At 39.2% G+C, this 15275-nt stretch overlaps 1 protein-coding gene across 5 annotated transcripts in view; it reads left to right on the top strand.

The window, feature by feature from the left end:
* Window positions 1-15006, top strand: part of PHACTR2 (phosphatase and actin regulator 2) — a gene marked incomplete at both ends in the record, with an annotated part of 241849 nt that extends 226843 nt beyond the window's left edge. For all 5 annotated transcript variants that reach the window (XM_084228669.1, XM_084228667.1, XM_084228671.1 and 2 more), the window contains 3 exons: window positions 744-805; window positions 3410-3547; window positions 14926-15006. In XM_084228669.1, the coding sequence (XP_084084795.1) occupies window positions 744-805; window positions 3410-3547; window positions 14926-15006 (281 nt within the window). The remainder of the gene's footprint in view (window positions 1-743; window positions 806-3409; window positions 3548-14925) is intronic.
* Between the last annotated feature and the right edge of the window lie 269 nt (window positions 15007-15275).

The raw sequence follows: 15275 nt of genomic DNA, 5'->3' as shown, positions 1-15275 counted from the left end.
AACTCATCAAATGAGCAACCATTAAAATCTCAAGGGGTATTTATTTCTTTTAAATTCCTGGACTTTTTTCTCTTAATCCCGTCTTTTGGACAGCATTCACTAAAGTTGGCTATTAAATTGTACTACTTGGTAAAGCACTAGAGAAAGAGACGACTTTGGAAAGCCGAGTCACAAGAAAATAAATAATCTCCATCAATAGTACACCATAACCCCTTTGAGAACATTCTGGTTTGAAAGCAAAGGCCAAAGAAATGATTATATTCTGCTTCTATGGAAACCAAAGCAGACAAATCAAGTATTTTGGTTGGATTTGAATGAAAATCAGCAACTCAGACATGCATCAGATGGTTCTAATTTGTTCTTTTGATATGTCTCAGATTTTCCCATGAATACCAGATCCAGAAGTATATTTTTTTTTCTGAATTCTGATAAATTGTGCTTATAAGCCCATGTGATGATCAGCAATGAAAGGCTTTCACAAGGATATGGGTATATGGGCACTCGTGATTTTTTTCAGAATAGAATAAGATATCAGGAAGCAGATTTACAATTAATAATGAACCAATCCTATATGGAGAAAATGATCTGTTTTTCTGCAAAATCTTTACATGACTTTTTAAAGATGTTAGTGGAGTATTCAATTATTATATGTTAGGGTCAAATAATTGCAGGATTTACTTTAAGGTTATAAAATAATTTGTAATAATTAAGCCTTTATGCCTTTTCCTCCCACTGATGAGCAGAAAAGAATGAAGAAGAAGAACAAGAAGCAAAAATGGAACTTAAACGCAGACTCAGCAGAAAGGTGATGAAACTATGTTAATGAGCACGTGTTTTCTGAGATATACTACATTTTTCAAATGCACAGCAACTCTCTTCATGTAAATTTGATATTTAGGATTAACTATTCCTGTGAACCGACTAACTATTCATAGACATTACAATCAATGTAATGTACACAATATGAATTATGTTTATGCTTACAATTGCATGGTTATGTTAGTTTTGAAAAGTTAGTCAAAGTTTTGAATTGCGTTGACTGGTTAGGAAAATAACATAATCTGTGTGTAAAAAATTTTAATGCAAAGTGAAGCCCAAAACAAAAATGGGACAGAAAAGAAAATCACACAAAAGTCTTCCATTCTGAGATAACCATAATTAACACTTCAAGGTGTAGTTTTTTTAAATGCTCACCCTTTCAGTGTAGTCTTGAAAGTATTAAATAAATATTTTGTTACTACTATTTCCCACTTTCTCTACTAATGAATAGTCTCCACTATTCAGTATCTGAGCTGGGTGAATAATTTATTAAGTGCACTTGATCACCCACCCTCCCAGATGCAGTGCTACCCAAACTCAGAAAGTGCTCACTTCCAAAATTCAGACAACTGTTTCCACCCACTTGTGAAAATAAAAATCTGATACCAGGGCCATCCTTTTTTTCTCTAGGTGTAAATAAGTCTTTGGGAAAACTCAGCACTCTCAAGAGTTTATATTTCATTATAAATCCTTGTTCAATAATTCTTCAGATACACCTTCACACCTGGAAGAGGGCATCGTGAGTAAAATATGACCTTTGCAGTGAAGTGGACTGCCCCACATTTTTCTGGGCTGAGGAGTCCACAGCAAGAACATTGTAAGGCAGGCAGAAGAAGCAATCCATTCCCATGAAAGAGTTATTGAGGCTATTTTGAGAGTGTTTGGTTTTGATATTTAGAAAAAGTTCATCTCTGTTTTTCTCAGAGATCCAAAATGTCGAATAACAAGCTGAAAAGCTTGTCAACTGAATTTCTAGAGATGGTTCTTCTCCCTTTCAGTAGCCATTAAGTTAGCAGCTATAGATTAGCTATAGTCCTTTGTCACTGCTCCAGGCTCAGCCCTTCGTGCATAGTCTTCTCTCCATCCAGCTGGGTGCCTACAGGCGGCAACAGTGCCTGTCCTTCCCTGCCCTGGCATCTACCCGCATAGTACCAGAGCACTAATAGCTAGCCAGTGACTGGCTCAGTCCTGAAAGGCAAGTCTGGATTGAAAATGTCTGAGCTGGTCACTGCCTTTTGCTCAGTCCCTAGACAAGATGGTTTCTCTTCCTCCTTAATCCCCTGCCCCAGAAAGTTAGTAAGATGCTAGCATTAGATTGGAGAGCAACTGAGAGTATGGCAGAACTACCTGATTCATTCCTTCCTTTGTCCATTGCCTCCCAGGGCTTCAGGAAGATGGAAGGAGCTGCAGTTGCCATATCCCAGCGCAGGTCGGCTCAGAGCCAACCCAGGACTTCTAAGAGTTCTTGACTGCTTTGAATGTTAGAGACCTATTTTAGTTCAGCCTGTGGTTTTACTCAGGATGAAACCAAAGGGGTGTTTTTGACCACAGAATGTAGCCCAGTGTACTTCCTTTAGCCTATGCAAATAAGGAACACCTCCAAAGAAGAGCCCTTGAACAGTGGAAAGTCTAGCTGTATACACCGGGCACGTAAGAGAGAAATAATACTGAACATGGACCTGCCGGGTATACAGAGGCCTGGGACTACCTGACTGATAATATTGTGACATTTCTAATGCGGGGCACATAGAGTGACCCTCAATAGCTGAGAGTAACAGATGCTTGTAAACAAGGGACCAGTTGGTCAGCACCATTTCTGTCTTATTCTTGGGCTTGAGAAATGACCGAGAAAGGAAAGTAGATACACACAGGACTGGGTAGATTCGAACATAACTAAGTTTAAATTTGATCAAAACCCCAGGTAAGGGAAGCATCTTAGTTGTTGCCACTGATTCTAAGCACTCGTGGCACCACTGACAGGCAGTTCTGTAACAACTCCCTCATTCCTGCACATTAGCTTTAACAGCCCCAGGTGAATGTCAAATCAGGGCTTGAAACTTATTCTCTCATGGGAGACTGCCACAGCCTCAGCTTCACTGGATCATTTCTTTGTAATAACTTTGTGCATTTCTGAATATACAGGTTTAATATTAATAGGGACAGAGACTTTTATTCTCATTTCTAAAAGTTGCAGGACTTTCACCTTGATAATTCAATCCCCCCAACCAACCATCCTGTATCTGGAGGACTTTTGTGTCTGTGTCTCTCTATCTTCTCTGTGTCAGGGATGACAGATGTCTTTATCACAATGCCAGGCAAGTGGTGGGGGGAAATAGCATAATGCAGATGGCTGTCAAAGACTGTGACCTATCTAATGATGGTGATTTTTATAGTCTCAAAATTAGGACACACTGCTTTCTAGTTCTCATTAGGAACTCCCAAGATGCTGCTTGCCTTTTTTTTTTTTTTTTTTTTTTTGATATCTGAAAGTGACCTTATTTAACCATAACTTTGAAGTTTTGTATGGAAAACTTGCCACCACAAGGCTGCAAATATTTACTGAACTTGTCTTTGCCCCATCCTCCCACAGCTCAGCCTGAGACCCACCGTGGCAGAACTGCAAGCTCGAAGGATCCTGCGGTTTAATGAGTACGTTGAAGTCACCGATTCTCCTGACTATGATCGCCGGGCAGACAAACCCTGGGCCAGGTTGACACCTGCAGACAAGGCAAGAACCCCAGCGGCTTTAGCCATGATTTTATTTATTTATGATTCAATTGATTTTCTAAAGGCTCCAATATCCACTTACTTCCCTAACACACACATACTTAATCATCTTAAAAGGCTAGGTATTTCCAAATATTACTGACAGTTTTTTGTCTGTGATTATCTATGCCACTTAAGTGATATGTTTTTGGTATTATCAGTAGAGTTTTTTCAACCAAGTCAGCAAAAACTAGTTTTAAGTTACCATGTAAACTGCCTACAGTCAAACCAGGATGGGGGAGAGGGGCTTTCCCAAGCTAAGATTTATACTTATTCCAGGAAAATATAACACACAGATTATTATTTTAGAGGATATGTTAACAGTGAAAACGGTTGCTCTATATCAAAACTAGCACTTCTATAAATGGCCAGAAAGTACACTTTTTATTTTAATTTTTTTAAAATAAGATTTATTTATTTATTTATTTATATAAGCACTGGGTACAGTCAGAAGCACGGGAGGGTGAGAGAATCCACCAGAGCCAGAGCGGGGAGCAGAGCAGGCAGAAGGACCAAAGCACACTGCTGAGGGGAGCAGCGGGCGGCAGGAGAGGTCTGCGCGCCATGCGGGACCCTCCTCCGGTGGCCGGGGAGCAGCCGGGGATCGAACCGGTGCCGCGGAGGCTGCGGGCAGCTTCGCAACCCAGCACTCAATCGGAGGCCCCCAGAAAGTACACTTTTTAAGCTTTATAGGTCATACAGTTTTATGACAACTGCTCCACTCTTCCATTATAGCTTGAAAATAGCCATTGACAATAAGTGAGTGGATGTACATATGTTCCTATAAAACTTTATTTATAAAAATAGATGGTGGGCTTGATTTGGCCTTTGGGCCATCGTTTGTAAATCCCTGATCAATATTATAACTCGCTTTTCAGAAAAACTTAAATGTATAAAGGATTCCATCATAAAAGACTTACTTTATGGTTACTATGTTTCCATAACAAAAGTTTTATGATAACCATTTATTTATAAATGCTTCACTTCAGGACTTTCCTACTATCCCAAGTAATGATTACTAATTTTTGCCTGTGAGCAAAATTTATTACTGAGAATACTGAAACCACACCCAGTCTTCATGCTAGAACTAGGCATTTGATCACGCCCTCTACTAATGTTCTTTGAAAGCAGGTTTCTCAAGCTCACCATCCATATGTGCTGTGTTTCCTGAAGGAAATAATCAAGTTTGTGGGATACTGTAAACTACTTCATGTGGTGTCTTGCCCTATCACCTATAGATACCTATTTGAAGTGTAGCCTGGTGCCCTTCCTTAAGTTACCTGACCTTGAGGGTCTTGCAGTCTGGTCAGAGGATAGTCATACACACCAGTGCAGTGAGTGGCAGAACATCTGAGGCATTAGAAGGAGGGTGAGGGTCGGTGGGAGGATTTTGAGGCAAGCCTGAGTTGATCTTTAAATCATCTCATGAAACATGGTGTAGACAGTGGGTCTACACTGCAGACTCTTGCTTCCCTGCTGTCCCAGCTTGCTCATATCTATGTCTCCAGCAACCAGTCATGGAGTAAGAAAAGCTCATCTCCCTCTGGGAGCTCTCTGTCAGGCTGGTATGAACACAAGCTAAGACGATTCAGTGTGTTTTATCCTGATCACAACTCAACGTGTAGCCCTTTGCCCTTCCCTTTTCTATGTCACACTTCATTTGGAGTCTTTTCCACTGCTTTATCTGCTCCTCCCTGCACTTTGTCCTGCCCATTCAGGAGCAGTGGACTTTACTTGACTCCATATGTCAGATGTCCCACAAAAAAACACAAGACTTGGGTCAGATAGAGTCTTTGCAGTGAGAACTATCACAGGATAACCTTTCTCAATCCTGACCCTATTTCTTGTCCTGTCTTATATTTTCTTCTGGCATTTTTTTCTTAGCTTTTTGTTTAAATTGTGCATTATATACACATGGCAAAGAATGCATGAAACCAATATGCCATTTAATAAACACAGGCTATCTGTTTAGTTAGACCCTACCTTTCAGGTTAGCAACTTTACTGGAGCATCACAAGTATTGCAAGTGAGCAAGCCCCGTGCCCACCTCCTCACTTACACAACCCTCATTTCCTTAAGGAAGAACCACCATCTTGACTTTTGTGTTAATCATCCCCTTTCTTTTTATTCCTTTTTTCATTTTTGTTCACCTTCGTATATATATCCCTAAAGAACATATATATGGTTGACCCTTGGACGATACAGATTTGAACTCTACAGATCCATTATACATGGGTTTTGTGTGTGTGTGTGTGTGTGTGTGTTGAACCACTAAATTTATTTATTTTTTTAATTTATTTTATTATAAATTTTATTTTTATATTCCCCATATAATTGCGACCCCCTTATTTTGATCCCAATCCCTCCCCTCCCCACCCCCTACCCCCCATAGAGTGTCTCTGGTTCATAGTTGTTTGTGGATTTTGATTTTTACTTTCTTATAGTTTTTCTTTTTCCTGGTCCCTTATTTAAGTTTTCTAGATTCCTGCTATGAGTGAGACCATCCGATATTTTTCTTTTTCTTTCTGGCTTATTTCGCTGAGCATGATCCCCTCGAGCGCCATCCATTATACTTGGGTTTTTTAAATAATATGACCTCAACTTACAGTTTCTGTAAATAAAGTCTCTCTTCCTTATGATTTTCTCTTTTTTTTAAGATTTATTTTTATTTATTTATGGATACAAGAACTGTGGTACAGGCCAAAGGTGTGGGGAAGTGAGAGGATTCACCAGAGACAGAGTGGGGAGTAGAACAGGCAGGTCTACTGAAATATACTGCTGAGGGGAGCAGCAGAGAAGACAGAAGAGATCTTGGTCGAAATCATGCTGCAGTTGCTAGCCATAGCTTGATAGCACTGAGACTTTAACCTCTGAGCCACCAGGGAGGCCCCCCTATGATTTTCTTAATAACATTTTCTGTAGCTTACTTTGTTGTAAGAATACAGTATATACTATACATAACATAGAAAGTATGTGTTCATTGGCTGTTTATTGTAAGACTTCTAGTCAACAACATACTATTAGTATTTAAGTTTCATGTTCATTTTATACATGGATTTTCAACTATGGGGGGTGGTCAGCACTGTGTATATTTCTTGGTCTTGCCCACATGATTGGGATGATGCAGCATCCTTCAGGGTGTTGAGTGCATCATTCAGTCAATACAAAGGCATCTGGATTGATGCAACAATTCATTATTTTTCATTGCAGTATTATATTTTGTTACATGTGTAAATGACAATTATTCATTTAATTGTTGGTGATTAGTTTGCAAATTTTAGGTTTACAAGGTATATTCTATGAAGATTCTTGTACCGTCTTGAGGTTCACACATCTAAGACATTTTCTAGCGTATTTTCCTTGTGATGGAATTGCTGGACCCTGGAATGTGTGAATGTTCAACTATAGTCGGCAATATCAACAGCTTTTCTAAGTGAGTGGTCCAACTTACCCTCCCACCAGCAGAGGGTAAACTTCCCGTAGTCATGTATCCTGGCCAACATTTGATGGTCTGGCTTTTTTTGTTTTTGTTTTTCTTTTGACAACCCCGTGGTTATGAAATAACATCTTGCTGTGCTTTTACTTTGCTTCTCATTAATTATTAATGAGGTGAACATATTTTCGTACCTATGGGGCATTTGGGTTCTCCCTCTGTAAAGTGCCTGTCTTTTGTCAATTTCTTGTTAACTCCTAGGAGTTCTTCATATATTCCAGTTATATTTTACATATACATACAGTCTTGCTAATTAATCTTGCTAATACATACAGTCTCTAAGACATTTTTGATATAAAGAGATTCTTAAGTTTAATACAGTGAATTTATTAACTTGTTTATGGTTTATGATTTTTGTCTCTTTAAAAGAATTCTTCTCATACCAAAATCATGAATGTATTCCCCTATGCTGTTTTCTAAAACAGTTTTAGCTTTTTTACATTTAAGTTCTTATTTTATGTAGAATTGATATTTTAGAAGGCATAAGATATGCTTTTAGCTTTGTTGATCATCTCTAGTATGTGTTTGTTTTCTATGTTGTTATTTGGTTTTGACCTTCTTTCTCCTAATTTTTTTGGGGGGATTTTACTTGGCTGTCCTTTTCTAATTAAAGATGCACTCCCTTAAATCAGTAATTTTCATCCTTCTTTTCTAATATAAACACTGGAGGCTATAAATGACCCTGTGTGTCAGCATGCAATGTGGCCACACATAGAAATTACCTGGGGAGCTTTAAAATTGTTAATGCCTAGGTCTCACCTCCAAAGACCCTGATCTCATTAATCTTGTGTGTGGCCTAAGTGTTGGGATGTTTAAAGTTTGTGGTCAGTGGTCACTGATTATACGTGTCGCAAGTATCCTTGAAAACAATATGTCTTCTACAGCTTGGGTATAAAAGATTCTAAATATATCTTACTCATTTTATTTATTTATTTATTTATTTATTTTTGGTTTGCTTGATCTGTCAAGTACCAAGAGATACTACATTCATGGTTTTTCCTCTTTCTTTATAATTTTGTCAATTTTGCTTACTATTTTCTGAAATCATGTCAATAGATACATATAAGTTTAGAATAATTATATTTTCCTTATGAAAACTTTATTATGAGATTCTACTTCAAGCAATTCTTTTTGTTATAAAATCTGTTCTGTGTTATTTTAAAACTTAATTATCAAGGTGAATGAATTTAGACCCCATTACTACTATGAATTTAGGCTGTAAACCCATGTGACAGCTGACTTATCACTTCAGATTCTCTTAATAGAGGTCAGCCTATCTTCCTCTCTCATTTACTATTAACCACCGACATGCAATTTTCTTTGCTGTACTCTGGGGTCAGAAATTCTAGTTCACCCTTGCTCTTAGGGTATGCTGTGTAGACTCTCCACTTTATGGCAAGATGATCATTTACTAGACTTTCCACCTTGGGAAGGTTTTGTCCCTTGGCCTTCAATATCTCACCCAGCTATGACAATGACGCTCAAGTCACCAGGTTTAACACAACAGATTCCTTCAAGGTCAAAGCCAATTTCATTTTCTGCTTACCTTATTTCTCTTTTTTTTTTTCCTTAGTACTTTTTTTACTCATTTACCAGTGGATCCATACATTTCAGTTTTTAAATGTTATGTTCAGCGTTTTGTTTCTCAGTAGAAGCACTGGTCAAGGTACCTGGTGTGCCACTTTGCAAGAAACAGTGTAGACCTTTATGCAAGTTTTCTTCCATCTCCTTTCCTTCTAGTTGTGGACTGTTGGCTACTCACCTCTTATTTATTGAGGCCTACCTAATTGACCTTCTAGTTGTGGACTGTTGGCTACTCACCTCTTATTTATTGAGGCCTACCTAATTGACCTTGTCCCACTCACCATTTCTGTGCAGTGAACTATTCCACCACTTAGTGATTAGAAACAACTATTTTCTTAATATCTTGTACATTTTGTGAGTTGGGAGTTTAGTCAGGGCTCAGCTTGGTGATGTTTCAGTTTTTTAGAAAGTAAACTGAGGTTACTCAGTGTTAGCTGACAAAGGGGCTGCCCTGGAGGGACTCAGAAGGTGGCATTCCATACCTGGTGTGTTGGCAGGGATGGGTCAGAAACTGGACTCAGCTGGGACTGTCCACCAAAGCACCTGCATGTGACCTTTTCCATGTGCTGGCCTCAATTGTCAGACTCCTTACCTGGTGGCACGCTTTCCCCAGTGTCTCCAGAATCACATAAAAGGCAGCATGGCCTTTTCTGTCCCAGCTTTAGACAGCCCCCAGCCTCATTTCCACACCACATTCTATTAGTGACAGGCATTCCGTAAGCCCTGATTGAAAGGGAGTGGAGTAAATTCTGCCTCTTGTCTGGGAGGTGGCAAGGTCATAATTGTAGAAGAGCAAGAAGGCTGGAGGAATGATTACTGCCATCTTTGGAAAATGAAATTTGCTGTCCCCACTATTCCTAGCTATCTTACTACTCAATGCTGAACTTCAGAAAAGCAGATAGAAGGTGACCAGGTAAATGAGTAAACATCACAACAGGCGTGAAGAATGTAAGCGGGGAAAATCTAAATGATTAACCACCCTCATATGGAATCAAAATTTTCCATACCCTGGAATGAATCCTTTTTTAACACTATTGTCAGACAGTAAAACTTGTCTGTCTCTAGCCAAACAGAAAAGGTTTTTCTTTTAATTTTGTATTGAAACCAAAATTAGTTTTTGTGCTGGACTTCCAGGCTGCAGGGAAATGTGCTTGGTCAGGCTTTTTCCTACTGACTTAATTTCTGTGCAGAAGTGCTTTGAAAGCACATGACTTTTGCATCTCTCTGTAGATGGAACCCTGAGCCCCAGAGCACAAGCCAAAGGCCCGCCCTGCTCACATGGAGGTTCATTTTTTACCTCTGACATTGTTTCTTCCATTTCTCCCAAGTCTTTTTTTTTAAGACTAAAGGACAGCTGTTTTGAGGTGGTCTTTGCCCTTGAAGCAAAAATAAGGATAATTTCTTATAGAAAAAAAATGTGTGCTTTTTAAAGATAAATCAAAGTGCAGCAGTTTAAAATGCTGTTAATGTATATACACATGACATAGTCATTGCCCAAAATCATTATATTTAGAAGAATTAAAAGAAGAAAATAGCAATTGTAATGCACACCAAAGCATGGTGTCTTTAAGAATGGTTAAAAATATTATTTTTTATAATAATGAAAGAAAAAGTTATTTCCTATCCATGTTAAAATAAGTATATAAAAATATCACTTACTATATGCATAGATAGTGAAACTCTTAGTGGTCTTAATATATATATTACTTTAGAATGAGAATAACTCATTGTAATCATTTTAACATGTATTTCTGAGTTCCTATACTTTTTAATTTAAAATAAAACACTTCATAATACATATTGCTCAGATTCAAAATAATATGTCTTATTTAATTTGTTAACTGGTACAAAAATCTATGACTTTCATGTTAAAAAAGGAGTTTGACTTTTTAATTTTTGGACTATCTAGCTCCCATTTTAAAAAAATATATTGAAAGCGAGTATTTCCACCTCTGGATTCAAAGTAAACACTGAACTTCCTGCCAACCTCAAAGAGCAATCAACCCCTTCTCTCTCTTTTCTTAGTGTCACTTTCTTAGGCTCCTTATATATATGCCACTTTGAATTTTTAAAAATCGTTGAGCTTCAAGAATGAAGAAAAGGGGTCAGTATCCAGTCAGTCAATAATCAGCCAAGTGTGTTCCCTGAAAACACTGCATGAGGCGCTGGAGAGAATCTCACGGAGCTGACCATCATGTTAAAGTGCCCACATTGGAAAAGAGAAGTAATGAGAGAAATGTCTTATTAAGTGTGAACTCAGTTGGGATTAAATCAGTTTTATAATGAAATGTTTAACAGTGCATGGACTTGAGTACAACGCTCGAAACAGATGCATGTACAGTAAGAGAGAAATGGTCTCATTTCCTATGCTGAAGTCTATAAATGAGCCCTAAGTGACGGGTGGAACTACAGAGGGGCATCTGTTGGCCTGCAGACGCAGGCTCCACATGGCAGCTGCTGTCTCCCTGAAGTGAGACCAAGAAGCTCTGTTGTTGGGAGACAAGGGCAGGCTTTGGAGCTGGGCATTTCTGAGTCTGATCCTGAGGTGGCCATTTGGTCATTGTTTGACCTTGGTAAAGTCATTTTATCTGAGTTTCCATACTAATAAAGTAGAGCCAACTATATCTGTCTTGAGAATTAGGTAGACTATCTCCTCAGTCCAGCTTACCAATAGCTGGTAGCTCTTACCAGTATTACATTAATGGTTAGACTTGAGAATCCAAACTTTATTGCCATTGGTGATATTTTCACTGTTCATTGATGCCATAGTTTATGATCTAGTATGAAATGGTCATAATAAATTGTAAATGGAGATGTCATGTCCCAGTTGATTCTTAGAGAATACTTTTATTGACTTCTGTCAGACTCTTTAGATCAATAGACAACCTACTATGGAGAATTAGGACTTTGCCTTATTTCCAGTGAGTCTCCTCAGTGACATCTTCTTGCATATGGTAGACTCTATAAATAAAAATGAAAGAATTGTTAGTCACAGTCACAAACTAAAATTGATTTTTTTTAAAACTTCACAACAATGACACTTTATTGAATATTTACAGTGTACAAGGTGTTTTCAGATATGCTCATAACTGAATTTCCTAATATGGTGAGGAATTGTCAGCCCGAATTTCCAGATGGGAAAAGAGATTTTGGAGCAAAGTAAGTCACAGAGGGTCACACTGCTAATAAAGGCACACATAATACCTGATCCATGTCCTCTGAGTTGAATATACTGCTTTTCACTTTTTCTAGTGAAACCATTTCATTCAGAGGAGAATTTTTGAATTTTATATATATATATATATTATATATATACTCACACACACACACACATTTTTTTTTTTAAATTGGAATAATCCTTGTCCCTTTTTTCACAATATCAGATTTCTCCCCTCAGGTGTGGTCACCACAGTTCTCCAGCCACCAACACACCCACAGGCCTCCACCATAGTCCACTGTGCCCTCCCCACCCATTTGCTCTCCTTCCCAACCCCTTTCCTTCAGAAGAGAAATTTTTTTTAAAAGATTTATTTATTTATGCATACAAGAACTGGGGTACAGGCCAGAGTTGTGGAGGGTGAGAGGATTCACCAAAGACAGAGTGGGGAACAGAACAGGCAGACTGACTGAAACACTGCTGAGGGAGCAGCGGGAAAATCAGGAGAGGTCTGCTGCACCATGTGGGTAGCTCCCTGGCCAGGGATTGAACTCATGCTACAGTGACTGCGGATAGCTTCATAGGTTGCATCTTAACTCCTTGCACCACCAGGGAGGCCCCAGAAGAGAAATTTAAAATGAACATGGGGCCTCCCCGGTGGCGCAGCGGTTGAGCGCTGGGTTGCGAAGCTGCCCGCGGCCACAGTGGCGCCGGTTCGATCCCCGGCTGCTCCCGGCCACCAGAGGAGGGTCCCACATGGCGCGCAGACCTCTCCTGCCGCCCGCTGCTCCCCTCAGCGGTGTGCTTCGGTCCTTCTGCCTGCTCTGCTCCCTGCTCTGGCTCTGGTGAATTCTCTCACCCTCCCGCGCTTCTGACTGTACCCAGTGCATGTATAAACAAAAACAAACAAACAAACAAATAAATAAATAAAACATGCCTCTATTAAAAAAAAAATAAATTAAAACAAATTAAAAAAAAAAATGAACGTGGAGGGCCTCCCCGGTGGCGCAGCGGTTGAGCGCTGGGTTACGAAGCTGCCCGAAGCCTCTGCAGCGCTGGTTCAATCCCCAGCTGCTCCCTGGCCACCGGAGGAGGGTCCCACATGGCGCGCAGACCTCTCCTGCCGCCCGCTGCTCCCCTCAGCAGTGTGCTTCGGTCCTTCTGCCTGCTCTGCTCCCCGCTCTGGCTCTGGTGAATTCTCTCACTCTCCCGCGCTTCTGACTGTGCCCAGTGCTTGTATAAATAAATAAATCTTAAAAAAAAAAAAAAAGACTTAAAAAAAATAAATAAATAAAATGAACGTGAAGGTATGATCTTCTGCCACTATCCAAATTAAAATACCACCTTTCATGAAAACCTTTTGATAGATGTTAATTGGTGATTTGTGTGATCTTCACTATTTTGGTTCCTGGTTGTAGATACCAGTTTTTACAGTGAGTAAAACAACCTCCTTCACTGTTGATCTCACTGGGAGATAAGCTTTATGGTTTTATCACAGGGGACTTAACCCATATTTTTTTCTCTGTTTCATCCCTTCAAAAACTCAGTAGCAAGAATTATTGCTACAGTTCCCAGCCACATGGACTGAAGAATATATTTGGAATGACAAGACAATCCTTGTCATCTGACATTGGAAGGGCCACAGGGAGAACACTTGTATATTGCAGAAAGACAGCTAATGGTGAGAGAAAGCTAGAGAGTTCTAAGGACTTGCTTTTGGTTTTCCCCTTTTCGAAATTCATCATTATCTAGCCATAAAGCAAATTTTCTTATCTCTCAGTGAAGTCATTCTCTGTGGTTTTTAATGTCATTCTGTGTTTTGATTGAAAAGTCCATTTCTCATAAATGGGGATGTTTTTATTAGTAGTTTTCACTTAATGAGGAAGCCATTCTTTGTAGAAAATTAGGAAAAATAAATACCAAGGTAAAACCAAAACCATTCATGACACATCCACATTGTTAATATGAGTAATTAAGATGAACATTTTGATGAGTATTTAGCTCTTCAACCAGAATGACATAAGCATCTCTTCAAACCTGAACAGATACGTGGATGGATTATGTGTCCTTAAATAGTAATAGTAACAGCATTCTATTTGATATTTCCTTTGAGTAGTTTTCATCGCTTTGCTGAAATTGTTAACTCTGGTTGTCTAAACTTCCAACATTAAGAAACAGTAGCTTGCTCCATGTTAGTCAGAGCTGTGTCATTATAAATGGTATTAAATGCAGAACTTTCACAAGAAAATGATGGTGTCTCGAAAAATCTCACGGCCCCACTTTCCTTGTGGTCATTGAGGACAGAGGATGTGTGGCTCATAGATCAGGCCCAGGGTGAGTTTAGCAAAGTTTAGCGTTTTCAACTCTATGATAGTGCAAAAGTTTTCTTCTCCTGAATCAGTGGTATTCTGTGATACTGGGCAGTAAATCACAGTTCTCGGTCAGTCACATAATCTCTGGGGTAAACAGCTCATACTCTGCATTGTTGTAGCATGTGAGAGTTCTGAGCACATTTAAAGTAGGCCAGGGGCCTCCCTGGTGGTGCAGCGGTTGAGCGCTGGGCTGCGAAGCTGCCCGCAGCCTCTGCAGCACCGGTTCAATCCCCGGCTATGGGCGAGGGTCCCACATGGCGCACAGACCTCTCCTGCCGCCCGCTGCTCCCCTCAGCAGTGTATTTCGTCAGTCTGCCTGCTCTGCTCCCCACTCTGGCTCTGGTGAATTTTCTCACCCTCCTGCGCTTCTGACTGTACCCAGTGCTTGCATAAATAAATAAATAAGTCTTTTAAAAAATTTAAAAAAATAAAAAATAAAAAATAAAGTAGGCCAGGCTAATAAGCTATGATGTCAGGTAGGTAAGGTGTGTTGGAAGCATTTTTGACATAAGATATTTTCAACATATTGGTTTTGTTGGGGAGTAACCCTATCATTATAAGCTGTAGTATGTGGTAGGGTGTCACATTTACCATACCTTTACCTCATAGATATCAGGAGTCCCTTTCTTTTCAAAGACATTTCTGTAAAGATTGTCTGCTTCATTGATACTGTATGTGCTGAGGAAAATGTGACCTGAGTAACAATTCTGTTTATCTATTTTTTTCCTATTTAGGCAGCAATAAGGAAAGAACTAAATGAATTTAAGAGCACAGAAATGGAAGTTCATGAAGAGAGTCGACAGTTTACAAGGTAGGTGGGTACAATTCAGTTTAGCCTATTAAAAGTGACTAAGATGGTAAATTTTATGTTACGTGTATTTTACCACAATTAATTTTTTTAATATAGGTTAGCAGATTACTCTCTAATGAGCATTTCTAAAATTAAGTCTTATTTTTTTCTTTCCAAGAAGTCTGAATCATTCTAAAGGGCTCTGTTTTGGTTTCTTTCTTAGTTTTATTTTCTGAGCCAGAACAAGCATCATTTATTCTGCTCTTGAAGAGACTCTGTTGAAGTTTTATGCCC

The sequence above is a fragment of the Talpa europaea genome (genome assembly GCF_964194135.1).
Source record: "Talpa europaea genome assembly, chromosome: 2".
NCBI classification, from domain to species: domain Eukaryota; kingdom Metazoa; phylum Chordata; class Mammalia; order Eulipotyphla; family Talpidae; genus Talpa; species Talpa europaea.
Note: the sequence above shows the minus strand (reverse complement) of the source record. Positions and strands in the feature narration are given on the sequence as shown.